This window comes from Enhydra lutris, unplaced genomic scaffold, assembly GCF_002288905.1.
Source record: "Enhydra lutris kenyoni isolate GAN:26980312 unplaced genomic scaffold, ASM228890v2 scaffoldscaffold33, whole genome shotgun sequence".
Taxonomy (NCBI): Eukaryota; Metazoa; Chordata; class Mammalia; order Carnivora; family Mustelidae; genus Enhydra; species Enhydra lutris.
In genome coordinates, this window is record NW_019154117.1 from 2,030,704 (window position 1) to 2,055,884 (window position 25,181).

At 50.6% G+C, this 25,181-nt stretch overlaps 1 protein-coding gene across 1 annotated transcript in view; it reads left to right on the plus strand.

The window, feature by feature from the left end:
• Positions 1-25,181, plus strand: part of LOC111153623 (SHC adaptor protein 3) — a 91,206-nt gene that overhangs the window by 5,297 nt on the left and 60,728 nt on the right. The window contains exon 2 of the mRNA XM_022512766.1: positions 19,036-19,106. Coding sequence (XP_022368474.1) covers positions 19,036-19,106 — 71 coding nt within the window. The remainder of the gene's footprint in view (positions 1-19,035; positions 19,107-25,181) is intronic.

The following is a 25,181-nucleotide window of genomic DNA, read 5'->3' on the forward strand; positions in this document are numbered from 1 at the left end:
CATGTTAAGAGAAAAGTATTCTGGGGAAGATAAGCTACTGATCACACTTCAATCCTGAAACGTGCAAGCTTATCTTTGATTGTGTCTTACTGGTGAGGAATGCGCAATACACGTTTTGTAAACAAAGCCCTGGTAATGGAGAACGTGGGCAGTGAACGTGCAAACCCATAGAAGAGGCGGGCTTTCCAGCCAACAGGCTCGCCCCGAAGGGTGTGCAAAGCCCGCAGCCCCTCGCCTGGATGCAGTGCCTCAGCGCAGGGACGTGGCCTCACTGGGTGGCATGGCTCTGGAGGTGGCGGGTGTCACGGCGGTATCATGGCAGGTGACATGGCAGGTGGGCAGTCGGGTGTCAAGCGGGTGTCACCATGGGTGTCGCGGCAGGTGTCCTAGTGGGTGTCACAGCGGGTGGGCAGCAGGGTGTCACGGCGGGTGTCACGGCAGGACAGCTCCTGCTTCCCGAGCATCCTGGGCTGGCAGAGAGGGGCCTGCTCTGTGGTGTTCAGACCGTGCTGCTGGGGGGCCAGAGTGCACAGCGCTGCTACCCGGTATGTTTTGTGGGTTCAGAGGACGTGCGGTGAGGACCCAGCGTGTTAAAGGGAAATCGTCAAGGACCCATGAAATCATATAGAATTATTTAATTCAGAAGTGAGATGGTTTCAGATGATGTGGAGAGAAATGGCCAGGTGTGCATGTTTCCAGAGCAAAGAACAAAGAGAAAAATTTGCTTTTAGCATAGAAGATATACAGTATGGGGTGGATACGGCATGTCTTCACGGCGGGGCACTGAGTGCAGGGGCGGTCTCCGGGGTGGGTGGGCCTCACACAGGGACCGATCTTTAGTTGAGGTCAAAACCCCACAAACCGTGCTGTGGCCGTGTGGCTTCGCCTGCCACCAAAGTCCCCAGCCTGCACCTCCCAGCACGGTGATGGGTGGAACTCACATTAAGAAATGTTTCCTGTAACCCTAGTTTAATCTGGAAAAAAAAAAAAAATCTGAAATAGTTGTTGAATTTTACCAAGGGTTTTTTCAGCATTTAGTGAAATAAATAGGTATTTTTCACGTTTTTCTGTTAATGTGGCGAATCACTTATCTCTGTAACATACATGTCTCAGCGTCTCTGCTGCTGGGCTTTGCAGACAGAAGTCTGTCCTGCTGCTCGGCAAGAGACACAGACGTTCATGGTCTGGCCCTGTCTCTTGTCCCCTGAGCCCCAACACTGGGGCCACAGGAAACAGCTGGACCCCCCAGACCAGATGCACCTCTGGCCTTCGTTCACATTCTCCCCATCTCGGCCTTCATTCCAATCAAGCTCTGTGAGCTGGGGGTCTCTCCGTGAGGGTCCCAGGCTCTGTGTGTTTGCCTTTATATTCGTCACCTCCATCCTTGGCAGGTGCCTACCACTGGGACCCCTGAGAAGCCGATAGAAATCAAATGGTCCCTGCCCTCCAGGGGGGACGTCACTCCTTAAGTGGGTTCCATGTACAATGAGGCCAGGAGCTGTGGGGAAGGTGGTCTGTCAGCTCTTCCCAAGACCCACTGGGGACAGAGCCTCAGGTGGGCAGACAGTGGCAGAGACAGAGGGAGAGAGGCAGCCGAGGGCCAGAGGGGAACCAGACAGAGCAGAGGGGACTGGTCAGGGGGTGACCTTGGGCCTGTTCACATGCACTTGGCTATTAAGAATGTAACTCCAAAGAGGCACATTTTGAACTCTTTTCTATTAAAAAAAAAATGGCTCGATAATTATTCTTTCTGTGAACAGGCATGTCTGCATGGCCCAGCCAGGGTCCTCCCAGGCTGTCCCGTCGATGGGAAGCGCAATTAGCAGACCCACGAATTCTCTTTGAAGCTAATTATGGGAAGCTTTCGTTGAAAGGATCAGCCTTAATGAGAGCCGTGAGTGGTCATTATGAAGTCAAATATTGTAGAGCCAGATTTCACCAGGACGTTTCCACACAGAAAGCTAATCTCCCAAACACTTCCTGGTGCTCCCCTCCTCCAAAGAAAGCACCAGATTTATGAAAAAGACCAGTGGGGGGGGCAGTGGATGCAGGAAATGTTTCGAGGGTGCCATTAATGCCCTGTGAAGGCACTGCAGGTTGTCAAGGAGGTTCAGGACTATTTTCCCAAAGGAGTACACGATCCCATTGAGTGGGAGACGATGTTCCATTGGAAACACAGAGACAGGTTCGTGCCAGCAAGCTGCTGGTCACCTGGGGAGGGCGGAGCAAGCCTGGAGCTGGCAGGGAGGCTTCCCGCAGGGGTGGGGGCCAGTCCTGGGAGACTGGCGGGTCTGGGTAGTTAGGGGCTGGCGGATGCTCCAGGAGGGGGAGTCAGCACAGAAAACCCACTGGAGGTGGGAGCGGGCCTGGCGTTTGCCCAGGAACAGGGACAATGGTCCGCTGGGGTGGCCCAGGTCAGAAGGAAGTGAGACATCATCCGCCATGTGTCGGGCTCGGGCTGTGGTGCCTCGGAGTCGGGAAGCTCCCCATCTACTGGAGGGGCCCTTGCGCTGCTGGCCCTTGGCTGGTTGCTGGCGTTTGCTGGGGGATCTCCTTCCACATCGGGCAAGGACCCCGAGGGTATGCGTCCCTTCTTCCATTTCTCTAACATTTCTTCCTCCGTGGACCTCACTGTTTCTTGGCTTCCCTGATCCGCTCACATCCCAGCTGTAGATTTCATGTAAGACTCCGCCCATAGAAGGAACCTGGTGGGATTGCTGTTCAAGCTATTTTTAGAGTTTTGCCCTGTCCTGAGGATAATCTGGGCCTTGGTTCATATGGTGACACAAGAGAGAGTGAGTTCGTCTTCGCCTGAGGTCCAAAAAAGGGGGGTAGGGCTTTCCTTACGACTGGTTCCTTGTGATCTCCAAGCAGCATTATTCATGATTTTCAGAGTCACACTTCCTTTTATTGAAAGGCTCAGTGCTCACTCCCCTCTGCCTCCCACCCTCCATGCCCACTGCCTGCTACAGGCCGCTGGTCTGACTCCTATGGGCCTCTGCCCTCAGGGCTCAGAACTGCAATGGAGAAGGCCGGTGCAGTGGTCCCTGGGATGATGCCAGCTGTCCCGCAAAGTGAATGTCCCGTGACAGACAGGGTGGGGTGGGGTGGGCAGTGAGTTCTGATGCGTCCACACCCTGTGGCCACGTGCAGCCATTGAAGACAGACGGGAGAGTCCTGCCGTGGTTGACTAGAAGGGATCTTCATGAGGGGTGGTCAGGCGAGCGGAGAGCACAAGCCATGATGTGTGTCACCCCCGCCCATTTTCGAGACAGGGACTAGCACAGTGCCGGCGGGAGCCTCCAACAGCCCGCCCGGAGCCGCTGCCGGGCTCCGCGCAGAGAATCAGCAGGGGATACAGGACCGAGAGACGCTCAAACGCGGGAGCCAGAGGCCACGCATAGAGTGCTCAGTGAAGCCCGCCAGAGGAAGCGTGTTATCAGGTGTCCATGCTGCCACCGCCGAGACAGACCATAGCTGGAGCCGGAGAACGACCCTGAACAAAATGACCGAGATCCAGCATGGATTCAAATTAGAAATTCATGAAGGAAGACAACGGGAAAATCTCCAAACACTTGGAAATTAGGCATCATGCCTATAAATAACAGAGGACAAAGGAGACATTTCAAAGGAAATTTAAAAATACCCAGAACTAAATGAACATGAAGGCACCACATATCGAAGTACGCGGGGTGTGCTGAAGCAGAGAGGGGAGGGACGTGCGCGGCACCAGATGCTTGCACGGGAAGAGAACATTTCTCCCATCAACAACCCAAGTGTGTTTCTCAAGACGCCAAAAAAGAAGAAGAAAGTATACGGCAAGAAAGCAGCAGGAAGGAAATCACAAAGGTAAAGGCAGAAATCAATGAAATGAAAAACAGAAAATCAATTGGAAGAAATCGATGAGATGGATAAACCCGGTGAGGTGGACAGCGATGAAGAGAGAAGACTGAGATCGGCGTGGCAGGAATGGGGTGGGGGCTGTCTCGCAGGTCCCGCCACGGCTCCCGGCCAGCCCCAGGGCTCTGCAGCACAGGCACAGCCCATGGCTGCTTCCTCCGGGCGAGGAGAGTCCAGCTGGCTCTGTGCAAAGGGCCTGTGGTGCAACATGTGTTCCCGTCCAACAGAGGCCCAGGACTGGGGCCCAGGCCAGCTTGTTTTGGGGAGAAGGAGGAGTGAGGAAAAGCGATGCTCAAAGGGACAGATGGCATTTTCTAAGACCAAGCAGCTAGTTCGGTGTCCCGAGTGGGGATGACTGTGGTAAATGGGGGTAAATGGGGACACACCTGGATAGAAAGGGCCAGTCTGCTTTGCGTCCTTCGCACATCCGCTGTGATGCACCTCTCGCGGCAGCACCGGTGTGTGCTTCTGGAGTACTGCTCCCCTTGCCTCCTTTGACTTTGAAGACCAGATGCGGCCTCTTGCACTGCTGTGATTTTCAGATGAAATGGAGCACAGTGGTTTCCTTTTAACCGAGCCCCGGTCGCCCTTCCTCCCTCTGACTCAGCGTCCTTGCCATACGTGAGACGGATGACACACGCCACCAGCCAGCACTCACAAAGGCTTCCTGGCTCCTTTGATGAGAGCCTGGATGGCACTTGTGTTAGTATAATTTTCTCCGTGAGATGAAAGATGGAAAGAGAAGGAAGCTTGGATACAGGGTTGGCTGAACCCAAGTGACCAGCTTCCTCCCTCTCTGGGAGGAACCCTCACAAAGAAGACGGGCAAGCTGAAGGCCAGCCGGCCCCTGGTTTAGTGGCCAGCCCACGTGTCCACTCTGGTTGTCCTGCGGCACCCGCCCACACGGCCCTGTGCCCGCCACACGAGCATGTGTCTGGTCCCGGGTGCCCCTGGCCGTTGGGTGGGAGAATGGCTTCGCTTAACTCTTCACCTTTTCTTCCCTGGGGTGCCCCTGAGCCTCTTGTCCCTCATCTGACGTGGGGCAGGGCACAGCCCCGGTGGCGGAGGGGCAGCTGGCAGCAGGTCTGGCCAGTGGCACAGGAATGCTGGCTGTCCGGCCCCCGTAGCCCTCGTCCTTGAGTCCAGGGCTCAGCTCACCAGTGCTCCGGGGGTGAGGGCTGACCTCTGCCTTCTTGCATGAGCGAGGTCGGTGACTCCTTCCTTGGAGAGAGAGTTCTGTCCTGTCATGAGACCAGTCAGCCTGCCTCCTGACGCCGGGGACCCTGCTCCATGGGCAGGTGTGGAGATGCAGCTGGGGGGACGGCAGAGGGGACCGGTGGTCTTCCTGGCCCCTGCCTCGGGCTCTCAGCTTCACAGCCTTTGCAGATGGTCCTTGGGCCACAGCAGCAGCCGGCCCGGGCTTCTCTTGGAGGGGAGTGAGTGACTGGGGAGTAGCCTGGAGCTGCCGGGCAGCCTTTGGGAGGAAGCGGCCTGCACGGTGGCCCCAGACATGGTCGGGGTGGGCGGGTCTGTGTGGCTGCAGCCAGAGCCTTGGGGTCCAAGCCGACCGGCGTTGGTAGAGAGCTTGCCGGCCACCCTGGAACCCAGCGAGCAGAGCTGAGCTGTCGCGGGGCTCTGAGCAGCATCTATCATCATGCCAAGTTGTTCTGCAGAGTAGATGAGAAACGATTTTTATTTTTTGATGCTGTTAGTATTTTCCAAAGTTTTGTAGAATGAACGCACATTATTTTTCAGAAAAAGATGAGCGTTATTTTTGTAAAATAACTTCAACGGCTCTCTTAAAAGCAATGATCTTTTTTTTTTCTTTTTTTTTTTTGGTCCGTGTGTAGTAAACCATGCAACCTTAAGAGTTCAGCTCGGTGAGCACATAAACACGTATGTGACACCCACGCAGACACCTGACTGTATTCCCAGGCCCTGCTGGGCTCCCTCAGTCCCCAGCCAGTCAACGGTGGGGACCGGTATCCTGACCTCTGCTACCATTGATTAGTTTATGTCCCTGACCTGTTAAATGAAAAAAATACTTAACAATAATGGTCAAATTGGGGCTGTTAGGTAGGGCCATTCCTTTAGTGTGAATAGTAACTTTTCAGCAAATTGAAGGTTACTTTTGTAGGAAATTTTCTAAGTATATACCTTTAATGATCTATAACCTTATGTAAAGTAGATTGGGCAAATTAGTAAAATCTAGAGTTAGCCTCTTCTCAAATATATATAAATAGTCAAACAAATAAGTGTCCCAAAATTGAGTCACTCTGGAACCCTGATTATTCAATAGCGATGGTGGACAGAATTTCCCTTGAATCTGAAGTTGCCACGCTCTCTGTTGGTTGATGACATTTGAACTCTGATTGGGTGGACGGTAGTGCCTCCACGTGCCCAGACGCGCTGGCTCCACTGGGGATTTGGAAGAGGTGAAGTTCACAGTTCGCCCTGGCCTTGGGTCCTTTCAGGTTGCTGAGTGATGCGTCACCACGTCATGGATGGGACCAGGGCAGAGACTTGTTGACACCGATTCGATACCCCATGGCCTCGACCCTGATTCCATGATGGACTCTGAAACTATTCAAGGCACTAGGGGTCGGCCTCATGAGCAGCAAAATCCCAGCAGGGGAATTGTTCTGACTGCCAATCCAGACGTCCATGCACAGCTGGATGCCCATGGATGCTTCTGGTTACCCGTACTTAGCTTTCTTTTATGGGAGCGACACATGCTAATTGTTGAAAATAGAGAAAAGCAAAAGAAGAAGTTAAAATCAACTGTAATCCCAGTCTCCCATGATGACTTCTATTAAAATTCCCATGACTTTTCCCTGTCCTTTATTTTCATTTATGCAAAATTGAGGTCAGGCTCAGTGATTCTCCAAATCATTAAATATCATTGGAAGGCATGGCTTTTAATAGTTGCATGACATTCTGTCCCATTGATTTTTACAACTTACTTAAACATTGTCCTAGTTTTGAGTATTTACCTTGTTCCTATTTATCGTTATAAAAATTGAGTATTTAATCATTCATTCATTTAGTCAACAGATTGCACTGAGTTGATATTATATGTCAGGCCCTGTAGAGGTCCTGAGGCACATATGGGAATTAAAAAAGAGATGTCGTCTCTGTTGTCCTACAGCTTATGTTCTGGTGAAGAAGTCAGAGATGAAACAAATAAACTAATCAAATAGAGACTTAATTAAGCCACAAATCAGATAAGTTATAAAATTCATCAATGCCCCAAATGTACAAAACCTACTTGATGAAGAAGAACAAAGTTAGAGAACTCATATTTTCTGATTTAAAGAAATATGTTACTGGCCTAAGTATAGACACCTAGATCAATGAGACAAAACTGAGACCAGAAGTAAGCTCATACATTTTTGATCAATTGATGTTTGACAAGCATGCCAAGGCCATGCAACGGAGAACTGTCTTTTTAGTAGATGGGGTGTGTGGGACAATTAGATGTGTACATGGAAAAGAATGAAGTTGGAAACTTTCTCACATCATATAAAAAAGTGAGCTCCAAATGGATCAAAGGCCTAATTGTAAGAGCTAAAACCTTAAAACTCATAGAAAACACACAAGGGTAAATATTTGTGACTTTCAATTAGGCAATGGTTTCTTAAATATGACCCCAAAAGCATAGACAACAACAACAAAAATAGATACATTGAACTTCATCAAGATGAAAAACTTTTGTGCCTCCAAGGACACCACCAAGAAGGTAAAAAGGCAACCTCAGAATGGGAGAAAATATTTGCAAGTCGTGTGTCTGATGAGTAACGGGCACCCAGATTACATAAAGAACTATTTCACCTCAACAGTAAAAACAAAAATAACGCAATTGAAAAATAAGCAAAGGACTGGAACAGACATCTCTCTGAAAAAGATGTACAGATGGTCCATGAACCTGTGAAAGGTGCTCAGCGTCATCGGGGAATTGCAAATTGAAACCACTGCGACGTCCCACCTCACGCCCACTGGGTCAGCTAAAATAAAAATGACAGGCAATGATAGGGGCGTCGGTAATTGGCACTCCTCCACCAGTGACAGGGATGTAGAACACTGCAGCTGCTCCTGAAAAGGGTAAACAGAGCTACCACGTGACCCATGATTCCATTCGCGGGGTGGGGGGGGCGCCCGAGACAACTGAGAACATATGTTCACACTAAGACCCCTCCGTGGATGTCCCTGGCAGCCTCGCTCGTACTGCCCAACCTGGAAAGAACTCAGGTGTCCACCAGCTGGGACAGAGACGCAGAATGTGGTCTGTCCATATAATGGATTAGTATTCAGCTATAAAAAGAAGTTAAATGCTGACACCTGCTACAGCACGGCAGACCTTGCAACATTGTGACGAGTGAGGAGGCCAGACCCAAAAAGGCATGCATGTACCGTGTGATTCCGCTTACGATGTCCAGAACCACCAACTCCACAGAGACAGGAAGTGGGTTGGGGGTTGGCAGGAGCTGGGGGTGGGGATGACTGCCGATGGGCCCTATCCAGGCTTCTTTTTAGGGTGGTGATGGTGTTCCAGAATGAAATAGTCATGGTGGTTGGACCGTCTTGTGAATCTCCTGAAAATGACAAGATTGAACAGTTCAAAAGGATGAATTCTGATGGCACATGAATTATATATCAATAAAACATCATCACAAAAAAGTGCAGTCATGCTAAATAAAACGAGCCAGGGGTAAGCAACTTGGTGAGGATGTGAGGTCCGAGTGCGAGCAGCGGTTGTCTGGATGCAGAGGGAGGAAGGTGGCCCACGTGACAGGGGCACGGGGGGAAGGGTCCCTGTTCTTACTGTGGCCCTCGTCGTTGCCCTGGATCAGATGAAAGAGACGCGGCATTGAACTGTCAGTAAAATCTTATTTCTGAGGCGGTAAAGTTCATTGTAAAAATAATGATATTCAGATAAATAACAAAATGAAAATCAGTCACCCGCCACGGCATCCTGCCGAGTTGGCAAGGACGGAGGGGAAAGACGCCCTCACAGCCTGAGAGTGGATGTGCCCGTTGGTGCAAGTTTTAGGAAAAGCTGACTGGAGATGCTTATCACAGAAACGTGCTGTGGATGAAGAGTCAGTGTTTGGACGACGGAGTCTAGGGCCTGTGTTGGTGACCCGAGGCATAATCCTGCTTGCTTAAAACCCACGCCGTCTTGTGTATTTCTCACGGTCATCCCATCCGCAGAGGGAGAAACGGGGACTCAGAAACGTCCAGGGATTTGCTGAGGCGCACGCAGGTGGTCAGCCCTGAAGTGGGTCTGTAACCCAGGGCTGTGTGTGTCCGAAGTCCGCTCTCGCCTGACCTTCCAGCAACAGGCACAGATACGTTCTTTGGGGCTTTGTCATTTGCCAGACCAGCAACTGTTGTCTCGTGCTTGGCATGTAAAACACCGAATACATGTTGAATTGTGTGATTATTTTATACTTGGCTTCTGAGGCCACATGCCAGTCAACGTTCAGATTTAGGATCACATTGTGGAGTGTGTATTCATCTTAAAATGATAAGGAATCGTTGGGAAACTTGAAGCGTGTGATTCAATTGTGAAAATGTCGACTTAATGATCTTTTAGGGAATATGCCTGTAGCCCCAACTGCAGGTTCCCTGCAGTGTTTGCAGGATTCTGCTCTAGATGGGGAAATGGGCACCGGGGTAACCTGAGAGCAGATGTTGAAGGTTATAGCAGTAGGGTTAGAGTCTATGTTTCTTTTCCCTGAAAAAAACATTTTTTAAACTTTTTTGGGAGATAATTACAGACTTCCCTGTTGCAAATATAATGTACTTTTACTTCCCTCTTTCTGGGAAGGCTGGGATGCTGGGAGGCTGGGATCAGCATCCCCCATTTCTCTGTCACTGCTCCTGACCTTCCCATGCACACCCTCGAGCAGTAACTCAGACTGCTCGGGGGAAGGCCACAGCACGGTCCGATGTCCGAAGTCCAGAAACAGAATGTTCAAATACATTACGTACCACAAACCAGCACAGATTGGTGCTAATAGGTAAAATAAAAAAATTAATAGGAAATTACGGTTCACAAGATTCCTGCATGAACGAATGAAGTGTTGTAAGCCATCTGCTTCTGATCACTGGAGGGATGTGGGAAGCAACTCTAACTTGGTTAGCCCTTGGTGAATGCAGTCAGCAAACATTTATTTTGTACCCATTACGCGCAAGGCATTAGGAAAGTGGACAGGGATAGAGATGGAGCCCACAGCGTCCTCTGGGGGACGCTGTGTAAGTGAGTATTGGAGCCCTCAGTAGATTTGTGACCATAGCACAGGGCACAGGGCATTTTGGAGGTGAGCTGTGGTCTTAGGGAACTGACAAGAAGGGAGGGGTGACAGGTTTTACTTTTCTCGGTTTTGAGTCCCGACAACAAGGCTTTCTTACATTGTCTGCACCGAGCGCTGTGACGTGGTCAAATGGTGAGGAGGCACTGTGGTCACAGCCGGGTTCCATGGGCGCAGAACACGGGCTGTGTGCTCATGGAATCAGGAACACGATTCTCAGTGTCTGATCTTCGGTGGGGGGGGTTATTAGGGATCGGCAGGGTTCGAGAGGGGAGGAGAGGAGGGGATGGGAGGGAGAAGAGTTTGCAGGCAGGGTAAATCGCATATGTGGACACAGACCGTGGGAGGCATGAAAAGCTTGGTGTGGCTGGAGCGCGGGTGGGGACGTGGCATGTGAAGCCCAAATGGCAAGGGAACAACAGACTGGCCATTTCTTCACGATGATTCACCTGCTCTCCTGACTAGAATGGATCCTTGGTCACGGACCCTGTTGGCTGGTGTCCTACTGGAACCTGGACGAGGGTCAGGCACACGTTGGGGCTCAGTCTGAGGTTGCCACGGGAGTGACACGGCCGGAGAGAGCTGTGGCCTGCGGTGGTGGCTCTTCTGTCCTCATTGCTGTGTCACCACTGCCTCGTGGGACTCTATTGCTGTTCATTGATTCATCATGCCATGGATGGATCCCTGGTTGTCCCTCCAGGGCTGGGTCTCACGAACAGAGCTACTGTGAGTATGTTCGCACATTTGTTTGGCGGGCACATGGCTCATCTCCCTCGCGGTGGAGGTGCTGGGTCATGGGGAGGCGCACATTTGGCACGGAGAGAACGCCGCACAGTTCCCTAAGAGTTTGCCCTCATCCTCACTTGGACCAGCATGTGCATTTATCCTGCTGCTGAAGACAGGAGCCACCTTTCCTCGGTGCATCTGTCCCTCGAAATTACCTTGAAACAAAATGCGCAACTTGACCTGCCAGCATTTCTCTAACGCTAGCTCTGATGTGGGCAATCAGTGTCCTCGCCCAAAGGGGACAAGAGGCTCCATCCTTCTGTTCCCCACCATCGCCGCCCTCCCTCCTCCAGGCTCCATCCATCAGCTGGACCAACATGGGGTTTTGGATTCAGATTGCTGTCCTTTTCAGACACAACCCAAGACTTAACGTAGTCTCTGAAGGTTTGGTGGATCAGGAGCGTTTCCTGTTAATTGTTGATTCTCAGAAGCTGCGTTGGACCTTGTCACTCCTGGATGGTAGACGGGGCAGGCAGTTCCTGCCAGACCCCTGAGACTATGACTTGTTGGCCTGGCTGGGATCCCACACCCATCCTTGACTGTGGCTGAGGCCAGGGATGGAATTCAGGAGGCCCATCTGAGAGGCGTGGCTGGTTTCACCGAGCGCCTCCCTTCCTCCAGCACACCTGAGCGAGGGGACGCCCCAGAGGGCCGAGGACAGAGGTCCCAGCTCCCTGGAGTTAGAGTGTCCAGATGTCCGGGGGGGCTTTGTGACCAAGTCTGCATCATAACATGGAGGTCCATGTTTATAAGCGTGGTCTTTTCTTCCGGGAAGAAAGTATTTAAAGTTTTTCATCATTCTGTAATTGTACAAGGTATAGATGGTTATGTTCTTGTTATAAAAAGTTTAAACAAGGCAGAAGCACCAGAGGTAGGGCCTGCTACCCATGGCTCCTCGTGGAGCACTTGCTCCATCTTCGTCTCTGCTCTCCTGTCTCCAGAGATGGATGCAGAGAACTGAGCCCCTCCCCTCGAATCTGGGGTGACCCTGTGCCTTACTTCAACCAGTACAATGTGAAGGAAGTGACTGTTTCCTGGAGACTCTCAGCTTCAATCATTTAAAAATGGCCAAATTCGGAATCATAGTTTGGATGTGTCCGAAATGTTTAGCCAAGCGTTTATGGATGAACATTCGAGAAGGGGGTTCACATCATCACGATGCAGGCAGTGAAGCAATGAATGTTTTGTACGTACAATTTCACGCACTTACACATGAGTAAAGTTCTACAAATGATGTCGCTGGGTCAAAGGGAACCACGTTTCACATCTCCACAGACACTTCCAGACAGTCTTCTAAAAAGTTTTCACCAAATTAGGCGAGCATGAGGGAGAGCCCTTTTTCCTGCTTCCTCACCCAGTCTGACCACTCAGCTGGGTGAAAAATGATCTCTCTGTTTGGGTTTATTTTAACTGCTCTGATACTAGTCTTTATGGGGGCATGTTGGCCAGCTGTGTCTTTCTCTGGATTTCCCATGTGTTTTCTTGCCCGTTGTTTTCTCTTGAGTTGATGGGCTCACGTAACGACAGAGAACCTCGTGGAGTAGCCTGATCGTTAATTTTTTCCTGTTCAATTGATTGCATTTTTCTTAATCTTTCACTTGTCTTTCCACAGTATTTCATCACATGTCTTTTCTAACAAAAATGATCAATTTTCATGAGTCCTGAAATCATAATATATCTTTCCACAGATGCAGGTTTTCTTTTACTTATTTGTCCTTCATTCAAGGTTTTCTTCAATTTGATCTTGCACTGTTCTTTTTTTTTTAATTTTATTTATTTATTTGACAGAGAGAGATCACAAGTAGGCAGAGGCAGGCAGAGAGAGAGGGGGAAGCAGGCTCGCTGCTGAGCAGAGATGATCTTGCACTGTTCTCAAACTTAATTCATGTTGTGTTTCCTACACTTGTAAACAAGACAATGACCCCCTTAGATCTCTGTTTTTTTTGTGCTGGCCTTTGCCCAGTCGAGAATCTGCTCCGTCTGGTCAACCTTGTCGTTGTCACTCACTCCCTGTAACCCACCTTGTTCTTAACCCGGGTGAAAGCTCTGACTTTAAACCACTGGGTTTGATCGACTCAGGATGATTATGATTACTGAGATGTTTGGACCCATTCCTGTTTTGACTTCTGTTTTCCCCGTGTCTTTTGTGTATTTCTGGCTCTCCCCTTCTTTCTGCTGGCTAGACTGCTTTTATTTGCTTCCTCCTTCTATTCTATTCTCTAGCAGTCTGGAGCTCAGTCATCCTATTCTTATTTTTTACGGATTTACAGACTTTTTACATGCATGTAATTGCACGTTGTTTTCGCTGCTGCCGTGAATCCCTTCCGAGCTGCGTGTTTCCCCTGCTCATGCTTCCCCAGCTCCAGCTTCTGTTTTCTGTCGGCCCTGGCCAGCCGATTTGGGGGTCTTCTGAGATGGAGCTCCCTGTCACTGTAAAAAAAATATTTAAACTTATGTGTCAGTAATGATGAAGCACCAGGCGTACCTGTGACTTCTGTTGATTCATTCCTTATTATTTTTCTCCTAGCCCACGTCCTCCTGTTTTTTGTATTCATTGTTCTTCTGGAATAATTCTTTTGGGGAGCATCTGTGGGTGGTTAACGTTCTGAGTCCTCGCTTTGTCCTCCCACCTGAATGCCAGTTTGGGTGGATCTAAGATTCTTGGCTGCATACCACTGTTCTTCAGACTTTCAATGGTGGAGTTCGTCTTCTTGTACTGGGTGTGCAAGAGAACTTGCTCCGTGAGGAACCTGTTTCCCTTCCCCTCACAGACGTTTGCACGATATTTCTGTCTGGGTCCTTTTGTCCTGAAACAGAGCTGCCATGCGTCCACAAGTGGGTCTTTTCATATTTCTGCATGCCTTGAAAATATAGATACTCCTGTTTCGTCCAACACTCAACATTCTATTCTCTTTGTTCTTGAATATTTCTTCTCCTCTCTTTCTTTCCTTTTCTTGGACTTCGTATGAGGCAGGTGCAGGAACCTTTGGATCCAAGCTCCAAGACTTTACAGTTTCTTTTGTATGTCTGTCTTCTAGCCCCACTGGGATGTTTTCTGGGTCCCATTGTCCAGTTTCCATAGTTCTTTGTACATTTCTTGGGCCTACAGATTGAATTTTCTATGTACACCCTAAATCAATAATTTTCTCTCTGCTGGTGAAAGCCAGATAGACGTGCAATGGCAAAAATCCAAAATGTTATCCCTAATTGTAATCAAAATTTAAAAAAAAAAAAGTGCCTTGGAATACATTGGAGAAGAAAAGTATGGGACATATGTCATAAAGACCACAAAGTCTTTGGCTCAAGTCATGATCTCAGGGTCATGAGATTGAGCCCTGTGTCGGGCTCTGCACTCAGTGGGGAGTCTGCTTGAGGATTCTCTCTCCCTCTGCCCCTTCCCCCTTGCATATGTGCATGCCCCCCCAAAATAAATGAATTTTAAAAAACATGTAAAGAAGTGAATGCATAGGTAAGTGATAAATAAATATTGTTAAGTACAATTTAGGAGAATATCATGACCTTCTTGAGCAACACAGCTCCCTCCCGAGCCATACGGAACATGACAGGCATATGATGACAGGAATTACTACAGTGTTCCTGTAGTAACAACTTGTGTCAGGTAAAATGTAGAAACCATCAAAAGAAAAATGACTGAATGAGAGATTATCATCCCATTAATCTACAAGAAAAAGATAAGGAGTATAGTAGGAGACTGGGCCAAAGATAACAACAGCTAACAGAAAAAGGAGTGGGGGCGCCTGGCTGGCTCAGTGGATTAAGCCTCTGCCTTGGGCTCAGGTCATGATCTCAGGATCCTGGGATCGAGCCCCGAATCAGGCTCTCTACTCAGCAGGGAGCCTGCTTTCCCCTCCTCTCTGCCTGCCTCTCTGCCTACTTGTGATCTCTCTCTCTGTCAAATAAAAAAAATAAAATAAAAATAAAATATTTAAAAAAAAAAAGAAAAGAAAAAGGAGTGAAAATGGCCAACACATGTGTGAGAAAAAATCACATATCCTTACAGATATCAGGGAAATCCAAATTAAAAAATAAAGGAAGTACTTTCGCCCATGAGAGAGTCAAAGATACAGAGATCAGTGTTATACAGCGTTATGAAGGATAGAAATAAGCTTGCTGACACATTGATGGTAAGGGGGCAAACTACGGCAGACACTGGGGGCATGACCCAGGTCCATGATGCTAGTGGAGGCACTCACCTAACTCTTAAGGGTGGTGGTGGTGGTCATCATGTGACTCCCTGGAGTTCGTCGTGGCCTTCATGTCACTCTGGGATGGCGGTGGTGGCTATATTCACACAACTCTGACAGTGGTGAGGGTAACGACATGGCTGGTGGGGATGGCAGTACCTACGGAGCTCTGAGAAGTCAGTTTATACACTACTGCAGAGGTGGTTGTGGTAGTCATGTAAGTGTGCTGGTCATGGTGCTCACAGAATTCCGTATTGTTGGTGGTGATACCTATGTAGCTATGATGGTTTTGCTGGTGTTCACATAATTCTCTGACATTGTGGCCTCCACACGACTGTGCTGGTGGTGGAGGTGTGCACATTTGTCATGGTGTGGACATCATTGTGTTGTGCCATGGTGGTAACCACATAACTCTGCAGCACTGGGGTGATGGTGTTCATGTAATTCTCCTTCCGAGTGGTAGTGCCCACACGACTGTGAAGTTCATCATGGTAGTCACATAAGCTTGCTATGGTGGTCCTGATATTCCATTCCTGCAGTGGTGTGGTGGTGATGACATTCAGATGTCACTGTGGTATTGGTCATGTCGGTCACATAGTTGGTCATGATGGTCATGGTGTCTCCATATCCGTATTTTGTTGGTCCTGGTAGTTGCAGAACTCTATGGCTGTGTTGATGGTAGTACTCCCATAATTGCATCGTTGGCTCTCTATTCACATAGCTCTAGCTCTATGAGCTGGTCATGGATCCACATAGCCTTGGCATGGTGCTGGTGTTTCCATGCACATCATCTTCAACTGTGGTAGTCGCATTTCTGTGACTCTATGATGTTGTTGCTGGTGTGGTTCTGCTGACTCTGTGTAACCACATGGTGTTCTCATGCCAGCAGGATGGTGGCAGAGTTGGTAGTCAAATAACTATGTGACAGAGATTTTTTCTCCCCATGACCTTGCAATGTTGCTGGAGGTTGTGTTCACATGGTCTGTGAAGCTCATTATGGTGTTCCTACCACCCTGTAGCATTTGTCATAGCATTGGGCAAAACTGATGGTGCCAGTCATGTATCTTGTGACAGTGCTGATGGTATAATTCAGACAACCCTGTGACTTGGTCATGATGTCTACACAAATCTGTGATGATGCTGTGTTGGCATTAGTGCATCCCTGCAAGGTGGTGGTATTTGTGTAGATCTGTGACTTTGGTCAGGACAGTCATGTTTGGTTTGGTCATGACCACCAACCAGGAGACATGGGTCTCCTGGTTGGTGATCATGGTATTCACAAGGTGGCAGTTGTGACAATAGTTGTGGTGTCCACGTGTCTGTGGGATGGCCATGTGGTGGTATTCGCCTAGCTCTGCCATGGTGCTCCTGGTATTCTGGAAATTCCACACGGCCATAGTGGTGATCTTCACATAGCTCCGAGATGGTATTGGCTGTGCCAATCCTATACCTCTGCAGAGTCACTCATGGTCTTCACAGAACTCGGAAAGAGTGGTCACGGTGTTCCCATAATTTTTCAGGGCTGCTGTGACCTTCACATAATCCTCTGTTGCGGGTCATGGTATCCCCATAATTGCAAGGCTGTTGGTTAAGTCACATAACTCTGAAGTCGGTGACAGTATTCACAGACCTCTTCAATTCTTTTGATCATCTTCCCACGAATCCAAGATGCTCTTGGTGGTGTGTTTAATTAACTATAGTGGTGCTTGTGGGGTATTTGTGGTGTTGGTGGTATTCGCATAAGTCTACAGTGGTGGCAGTGCCACGTTTCCATAACTGCAGTGGTGACGTGGGGATACAGCTACTGACGCACAGCCAGGAGTGTTATCCATCAGACTCGGTGATGCTCATCATGGCGTTCGTGTAACGCTGCAGTGCTGGAGGATTTGGTCTTCACACAGCTTTGCAGCTTCAGTTGTGGTAGCATCTACTGTGAGACTGGATGTCACATTCAGACAATCCTGCATGATGGCTATGATCCCTTCAGCAGCACTGCAGACTTGCCGGTGGACTCACATACCTATGAGGGTGTTCACGGTACTCCCATTTCTCTGCAAAGTGGCAGTTGTGTTCACATAACGACAACACTGGCTGTGGTATTCAACAGCTCTCTGATGGGCAGCATACTCATCAGGTATCTGCGGTGGTTCTCGTCATAGTCACGTCTGTGATGGTGGTCGTGGGGTAGTCCTGTATGTCTACAGTTATGGATGAGTAATTGCGTGACTCTGTGTGGTGGGGGTGACGTGTTCACAGATCTTTGAGCAGCAGCGGTGGTGGTGTTGACACCATTCTGCCACTTCGGTCATTCTAATTACTTCACTTCGTAGCGTTGCTGGTGGTGGTATTCACGTAGCTCTGAGACATTGCTGTGATGTCACCATGCTGTGACGGTGATGGATGTGGCAATCCCATAACTCTGCAAAGAGGGTTGAGGTCTTCACACATCCGAGTGACAGTGGCAGTGGTAGTCACATACCCCTGCCGTGGTGGTGATGGCATCCGCACAGCTGTACTAGCAGCGACACCTGCCCCCCAACCCTGCAGTGTTGTTCCCACTTCTCAAGGGACTTGCGGCGTCATGGAGGATGATCAGTGGGTCATTCACGGAACTCTGTGACGGTGGATGTGGGATTTGTGTAACTGTGTGATGGCAGTGGTGCTAGGAGCCGTATGGTCCCGAGACATTCGTCCTGGCAGGCACAGAAGTCTGTGATGTTGGTTACTGTAGTCACGAGACTCTGCCGTGCCAGTGGTCATCTACTTTGTGTGTCTCCATGATGTTGTTCATTGTATCCACATGGCTGTGTTGGTGGTGGTGTTCCAGCAACTGTGCAATGTGGTGGTTGTGGTGTCACGTGGCTGCACAAGGGCTGGAGGCATAGTCACGTTGTATGGGTACAGAGGCTTCCGTTCAGAGAATTTTGAAGCTTTGCTCAAAGTTACATAACTAGATATGACAAAGTCAGGCTCCAATTCCAGTTTTCTGAATAATTCAAATGCAGTCTTTTCTGTACTACACCATGAGGCCTCTTCCTGCGAAGTCTAAATTTAAAGGCATTGGTATAAAACATCTGTCCTTCAAATTCCCAAGGGCTCTGGCACACAAATATTGTATCTCCACCATCTAGTTGTTTATGTACAGCTCTCGTTATGTCCGCACATTTACATACGCACACACGCTTACATGTGTGAAACGGATTAAAGATTTAGCTACAAATTTAGATGTGTAAATTGAAACTTCTGAAAGTTTGTGTTACATAATGCAGAAGAGGGCTTTCTGGTAAACCAAAATAAAGCAACTCGGAGGGTCATGGATATATAGTTTGTTGACAGAACCCAAAATATATTGGTTAAATAATGAAGTCTAATATTGGTCAACATGTTGGTCTTAGAGTGTTTTCATTCTTTCTTCAGAAATTATAACCCTGTAGACCCTTGTAAAGGACTAGAAATACAGGTCTGGATGTTGGGGTGGTCCCACGCTGGGACGTGTTTAGGCAATAATGGAATTATGCACTTAAGATTTCTGCACTTTATGGTACATGTTATACTTCAACAGAAGTTTTTGAAAAATATGTTCCTGAATAAAATGCAAATACTCAAGGATCTTGGGAGAGTCAAGTCTGGTAGCCTGTAGGCTTCAAGGATACTTTCTCATGGGTGTGAGTTATTGCTTTTCCAGAAAGAGAACAAAGCCTCAAGAGGCACATAAAGTTAAAATGTGATTTAAGAAGCATGCACAGCTTCCAGGAATGCCCTTGATGTGGCTAGGAGCTGTCTCTTCATCTCGACCCCCCGGGCTCATGATTATGTTTTTTCCCTTGCAGTACTTGGGTTGCATTGAAGTTCTCCGCTCAATGAGGTCTCTTGACTTCAGCACAAGAACACAGATTACCAGGTAAGCCCTCTTGAACATGCACTCCTGTAATCTTACTTCGGGAGGGAATGATTGCAGCATTAGCAGCCTAGAAACTTCCAGAAAGAGAGTCTGCCTCTTGAGCGCTGGTGACCGTGACAGGGGGTCAGAGCCCGGTGGATTCAGGATTTCCATGTGTTTGCCCACATCTGTGAGGTGCACCTCAGGCTTAAGAACCTTGGGGATGTTCCCACTTCCAAAGCTGTCCTTATAATGGAGCTGCAGACACGTGTAGAGCTTGTGAATGTTTCTTTATACTTGAAACTCTTAACCCAGATTGATATTTCAAAATGTACTGAACTGTGCTATTTCTTTCTAAAGAGAAAATGAAGGTGTCAGGAGAGCCGCACAGAGAATAAAATGCATGGACTCCAGGCAGAGATGTTCATGGCGGTAGTAGTTTCAGAAGTAGCTGGTTGTTTACGGGGTCAGTGACGTCGAGCAGGTGTACAGAGGTCCTCCGCTGTCAACTAGATTCTAAACTCCTCGAGGGCCAGTTCCATAGTTACGTACTGTTTTTAATAAAATCGTAGCCTCGTAGAGCTTAAACCTTTAGAAAAACGCCCGTTTCAGGTCACCTGGAAGAGGAGAACTGGAAAGCCAGGAGGGGTTCGTGAAAGAGCCCATTGCTTTGGGCCACAAGCTTCGCTCGCTTTGGTGTTTGTGGAATTACTTGGTCTAAATAGTGACCTCAGAAAACGCCTCCTACTTACGGCATTTCCATCAGTCTAGTGCATATCTTTGGGCTAGCAAGCCAAAAACTAATGACCGAACTTTAGGAAGCCGTTATTTGTAGTCATTAGCGGCTAAATATTGTACACACTTTGACTGTGGTAAACACCGCTGTGGTACGTCCTCCTCGCTGAAGAAATCCGTGTTCAGAAGAAGTGATGTTTCTGTCTCCTCTGAAGCAACTCCAGGCGTGCAGGGTGAGAACGCGCCAACGTTTTAACCCGCACTAAAGGAAGAATCTGCCTCCGCTGGTCGGTACAGGATGGTTTATGGAAGTCGCCAAGGCAAAGGAACGGTGTTCTGAACAGAGTTTTCCGGAAGAGAAGCAGGAGGTTACGGAGCCAGTGCTTGATCCTCCAGATGTGGTGGCAGGACCAGAGTGGCGCCGGCGAGCAGAGTGCTGGGCTCGGGGACCACGGGACTGTTTGCCATCACGTGTATGCTGGTGGTTTCATGAAAGAGAATCGTCGGTTTTTTCTGCTGAATTCCCTTAATAGCTCCTTTCACTTCTGAGACGGCTTCCTTCCATTTCAGTTCTCCTGGTGTATCCATCGAAGGGTTCGTGCCAGCTGGGCATGTGCTGGCCCGCGTGGGCCATCCTGTGTTGCCGGGCCCCTGCTCCGGGGAGAAAGGTGCATAGGCAAATGACAGAGGGGCGTGTGACGGGCACAGGCCTGGGGAGCAGGGGTTAGGGGGACGGGAACTATCCCGGTGCTCCCTCCGTCAGGGTCCCGGAGCAACGGTAACACCGTAGCAGGAAGCTGCGGGGCAGACACCGGTGGATGTGGAGGTCTAGGTGTGCATCCCGTTCCATCCAGGCTTCGGCAAAGGCAGGCAGTGTAATGGGCTGTGGGGGGGGGACGCGGTTCTGGGACTCAGGAGACTGGTGTTGAGTTCTGGCTTGGTTAGGCTTTTTGAAAACTCTCTGTGGTTGTCTCCGCGATGCGTTTTGCTTCTTGCCTTGCTTCTACCACGTGGCACAGTCCTTATTTTAGGGGATAGCTGCATTCCACGCCTGGGAAACAATGTGACACATCAAGGTCGTGACTTGTCAAGGTCAGAGAGAAGCCTTTGCAAAGCTCCAGGAGAAGACTGCGCAGCACTGGGGGGCGCCGGGCAGAGGGCTGAGGCCGAGGCCGCCTCCCCGCGCTGGCCGAGCCCCCGCGGCATTTGCTGTCTATGCTGAAGGTTGCCGGAAAATGGGATGTGGGTATAGACATGATTAGGTTGTTCTCAACAGGCTCTGGAAAGACGAGTTTTCAAGGGCTCCCCGGCCACACCGTTCATAAAAATATGTATTTCTGTGAGCAAGTGACCAGCCCCTACTCCTCTGGTAGAGGGTTTCAAGCTGTAGATGTAAGTGCCTCTTGGAGGCCAACCACGTGTCCTTCTGTGGGGGGTCAGCTGAGTGTTGGGTCTGAGTTTAGGTTGACTGTCACGCTCTCCACAGAGCCGCCTGTGGACTGCCAGCCGCTTCCGAGCGGGTAACTTCGCAAGCAGGCGGGAGGCTGCCGGCCACTATATATTAGCTGTGGTGATCGCGGTGAATGACCTCGCACTGGAACACCTGCGGCAGAGCAGCCGGGGGCCGCCCAGGCGTGGAGGGACGTCCCGCGTGTGGGGCCCAGCTCTGCCGTTTTCCACCTGTGCAAGCTTGGGCTCAGCTTGCACACCCGTGAACAGGATGCAAGCACGATGCCCACCTCGGTGGCGGTGGTGGGAGATCTGACGCCCACGGGCCGGGGCCTGCAGAGGGGGCGGCTCAGCCCGGGGGAGGGCCCGAGGGAGGGTCTCTGGCTGGCATCACCTAGGGAGAGGGGCAGGGGGTGGGGGGCAGAGTCACAAGCAGGGAGGACCAAGCTGGATTTCCAAACCAGGTGATAGTGGTCAGCAGTGCTCCCGAGAGTAGCTGCCTGGCCTGAACCCAGGGGTCAGATGACCGCCTGAGTGGACCACGCCGTTCGCCGCCCTGAGACGTCCTCTCTCGGGACGGTTCTCCTCTGTTGCAGGGGGTGGGTGTGGGGAGCTGAACTGGGTTATGGCGGGACGAGCCATGTCAGGTGGGGAGTACCTGAGGGAGAGCGGGGTCTCTGCCCTTTGGGCGCCCCGTGCACAGTGATGCGAGGCTCTCCACGTGCCTCTGGCTGCTGGACCACCGTGTCTTTCCTTCTTCCCTTGGATTTCCTCCTCTGCTCATCTTTATGCTATTCATCGTGTTAAGTTTTATCTATTATTGGGAGTCATCTTAAGCCATTTTTAGGACATGGAAGGCTATAAAGACATACCACTTAAGCCCAGAGTTCTCAGCGAGGTGGCCCTTCTCCAGCCATCCGTGTTGGCTTTAAATGACTCCGGGCTGACCTTCTGCACTGCTTGGACTCGCCAGATGACGGTCCCGTCGACAGCCACGTGCACCTGCGCCACTCTTCCTGGTGCTCCCGTGGACGGTCAGTGCGTCGTCTGGGTCCTGAAATAAACTCATTCTTCGGAATTGTGGAGTCGGCAGTGCGATCTGGTTTTGTGATTTTGTTTCCCTTATTTTAAGAGCTGCTGTAGTTTCCGTGGGCCCCAAAGACCCTGGTCAGGACCAGACCTTCTCCAGCACCACTGCATGGATGTGACCGGCTCCCTAGCATGCCCAGTGGCGTGCACACCTACCATTCTGCTCCAGAATCACCGTTTCTGGAAAATTCTCTAGAAACATGCATAAGGTCCCTTTAGTGTGAAAATCAAAATCAAAGCTTGGGTAAGGAAAACACCTCTCTTTCGGGAAATTATTCCCCTTTTGTTCTCTTCCAGCAGATGAGTGTGGGCCGGCCACGCACTCCTCACATTGTCCGCGCAGGGCAGAGGGTAGTGAACGCGGGACTGGCTGTCAGCCTGCTGGTGGGAACGCTGTGACGTTGTCATCTCTTCTGTCTGAGGTTTCAAGCGTGGACTGTGGTCGGGAGTGTGACCATGTGGTTGGGTCTGAACGTGCTGGGCAGGCCGTTGGTGGCTGCAGGGGCTTGAGTTGGAACAGAGTAGTGGACGCACCCTGGTGACGTGATGACTGGGGTCAGAGGCCCTGGGGACCTGGTGCTCTGATCGTGGGGGCTTGTGATAGTGGAGGGTGCCGCCTGGCTTGTGGACTGGTCTCTCACCCACCCTGTACATGCAGGGGCCCATCGGTGACCCAAAAGGCAAGCCCAAGGCCTGCAGCCTGGCCTCGAGACTCTGTCTCCTCCCGCCCACCCCCGTCTCCCGGTCGACCTGGGAGGCCAGGCAGCGCTGGCTTCTCTAGGCATTTCTGGCTCCAGCGTTCTCTACGTGCCCTCAAAGAACCAAGTCCAGGGTGAACCCACCCCCCATCGTCCATCATCCGTGTGCCTGAGGGCCTTCCTGAGACTGCGCTCCTGCTGGACTCCTGCAAGCCACCTGCCCTGAGCCTGTCCCATCATGCCTCCAGTGTGGCTGCGTGGCTCGGCCACTTCCTCATGAGCTCGGTCGGGGATCAGAGCAAGCGCACTGCGCGGTGTGGGGCAAGGCTGCACCTGCTAATGTGATATCAGGCTCTGAGCGGCTGCTGTGGCCGGAGATGAACACGGAGGAAGGCGTGGGGCTGCTGGCCACTGGGGGAGCCGCCTGCGGTCCAGGGACTGACGCTCTGATCGCATCACCCCCCGCCTCCGGTAGGACGATGGAGAGCCCGGGGTGGTAGGCTCCGGACATCTGCTCAGTCTGAGAATGGTGGTGTGACGGCCATGCGCCACACCGAGTGGGCGGGGCTTGCTTCTGTTGCTTCTCCCTTCGCAAACCCAGAGGAAGTAATTCGGAAGGTCCTGTGTTTGCAAATCCGCCCTACCAGCGGTGTGAAGATGGGTGCGTCAGCACGTGGCGTGGGACACGGTGAGCAAGGCTGGGTTTTGCTGGGCGCCTGGGTGCTGCTCCAGCTTCCCAGTTAGAGCGCCGGATGATGGCTCTCCGGGCTCCTTTCTCCGCTGAACAGACACCTCTCCTGTCGACCGGATCTCGGCGCGTGGAAGGGGCGCGGATCTGTAACGCTCGGCCCGGGGCGAGCTGACTGCCAGATATAGAAAGGCGACGGCGGGTGTGACAGCCTGCCCACCCGTCCCTGCGTATTCGGGGAACTCAGAGCCACTCCCTTGTGACTTTAGCCTTACTGCTTCATTCTAAATTTACTTGTTCTGAACACATGTCACGGGCCCAGCCTCTGGCAGCCCTGTGCCCCTGGGGTGAGGCCGGGTGGGGAGGGAGCTGGTGGTTTTCCAGTTGAGAAGTCCCTCTGACAACACCAGCTCCCCGTGTGCAAGCTCCCCCAGCTCTGGAGCACAGCTGAGTCCTTCTACGGTCACCCCCCAGGGTAACTCCATGCCCATGTCTCCTGCATCAGCTTCCGGGTGTGAGAAAGTACTGGGCACAGCTGCTTAGCAGGCCACACCCCAGGAGAGGCCCGGAGTCACAAGGCAGTCCTACAGGCGTTCAGTGCAAGCCTTCAGAAGTACCACAGACACTTGGAAGAGCATCCCCAGGGCCTGAGCAAGTCTGGGAAGGCTTCCCGGAGGAGGGAGCATTTAAGCCAGTAGATTCTTAGGAAGCATAGGAGGGAGGCCATTGCTTTCATAGGCCTGGTTGATGAGCAGGGAAGAGGGTCACTGACAGAGGCCCCATCACTGGCTGGCCTCCTTCTCCCAGAGGGATGAGGATGCTGGTGCCATTCCCCACCAACTGCCTCCCACCAAGTTAAGTGAAATTGAGGATTGTCCTGGACAGAGACAGAGGCGCACAACTTGGGGGCACCCTGGCCAGGCTGAGGATGCAGCAGGAGCCTCTGTCAGAGCAGCCCGTGCCAGAGTGGGCCCCTGAGGCAGCCGGACGGGGTCTTAGGCACCGGCCATGGACCCCAGAGTGGGCTCAGGGACGTCAAGATGATGGTTCCTGGTCTGTCCATTCTGAATTGGACTTTTCAGTTGTGGCCCCTCTGAGCAGCTGTCCTGTCCTGACCTCTCCTAGCAGAACCCTACATGTGCCCGATGGAGCTCCTAATCCAGTGGGGGAGTTGAGGGACCCTGGGCTCCAGCCGAGCTCTGGTTCCCATCTACTTGTTACCTCTCTGGGCTCGGATTCCTCTCTCTGATTTTCTGTGTGATATTAACACTGATAGTATAATTATTGTAACTATAATTGATACAATGATTAGTCTGTAACATTGTTTGCTCGTTGATATTATTACTAATTATCAATATCAATTCAATCCAAGATATTTTTTCTAGCTGAAGAGAAAACTGTTAAGTTACTGAAAAGGGTGAAATATTTAATAATGTG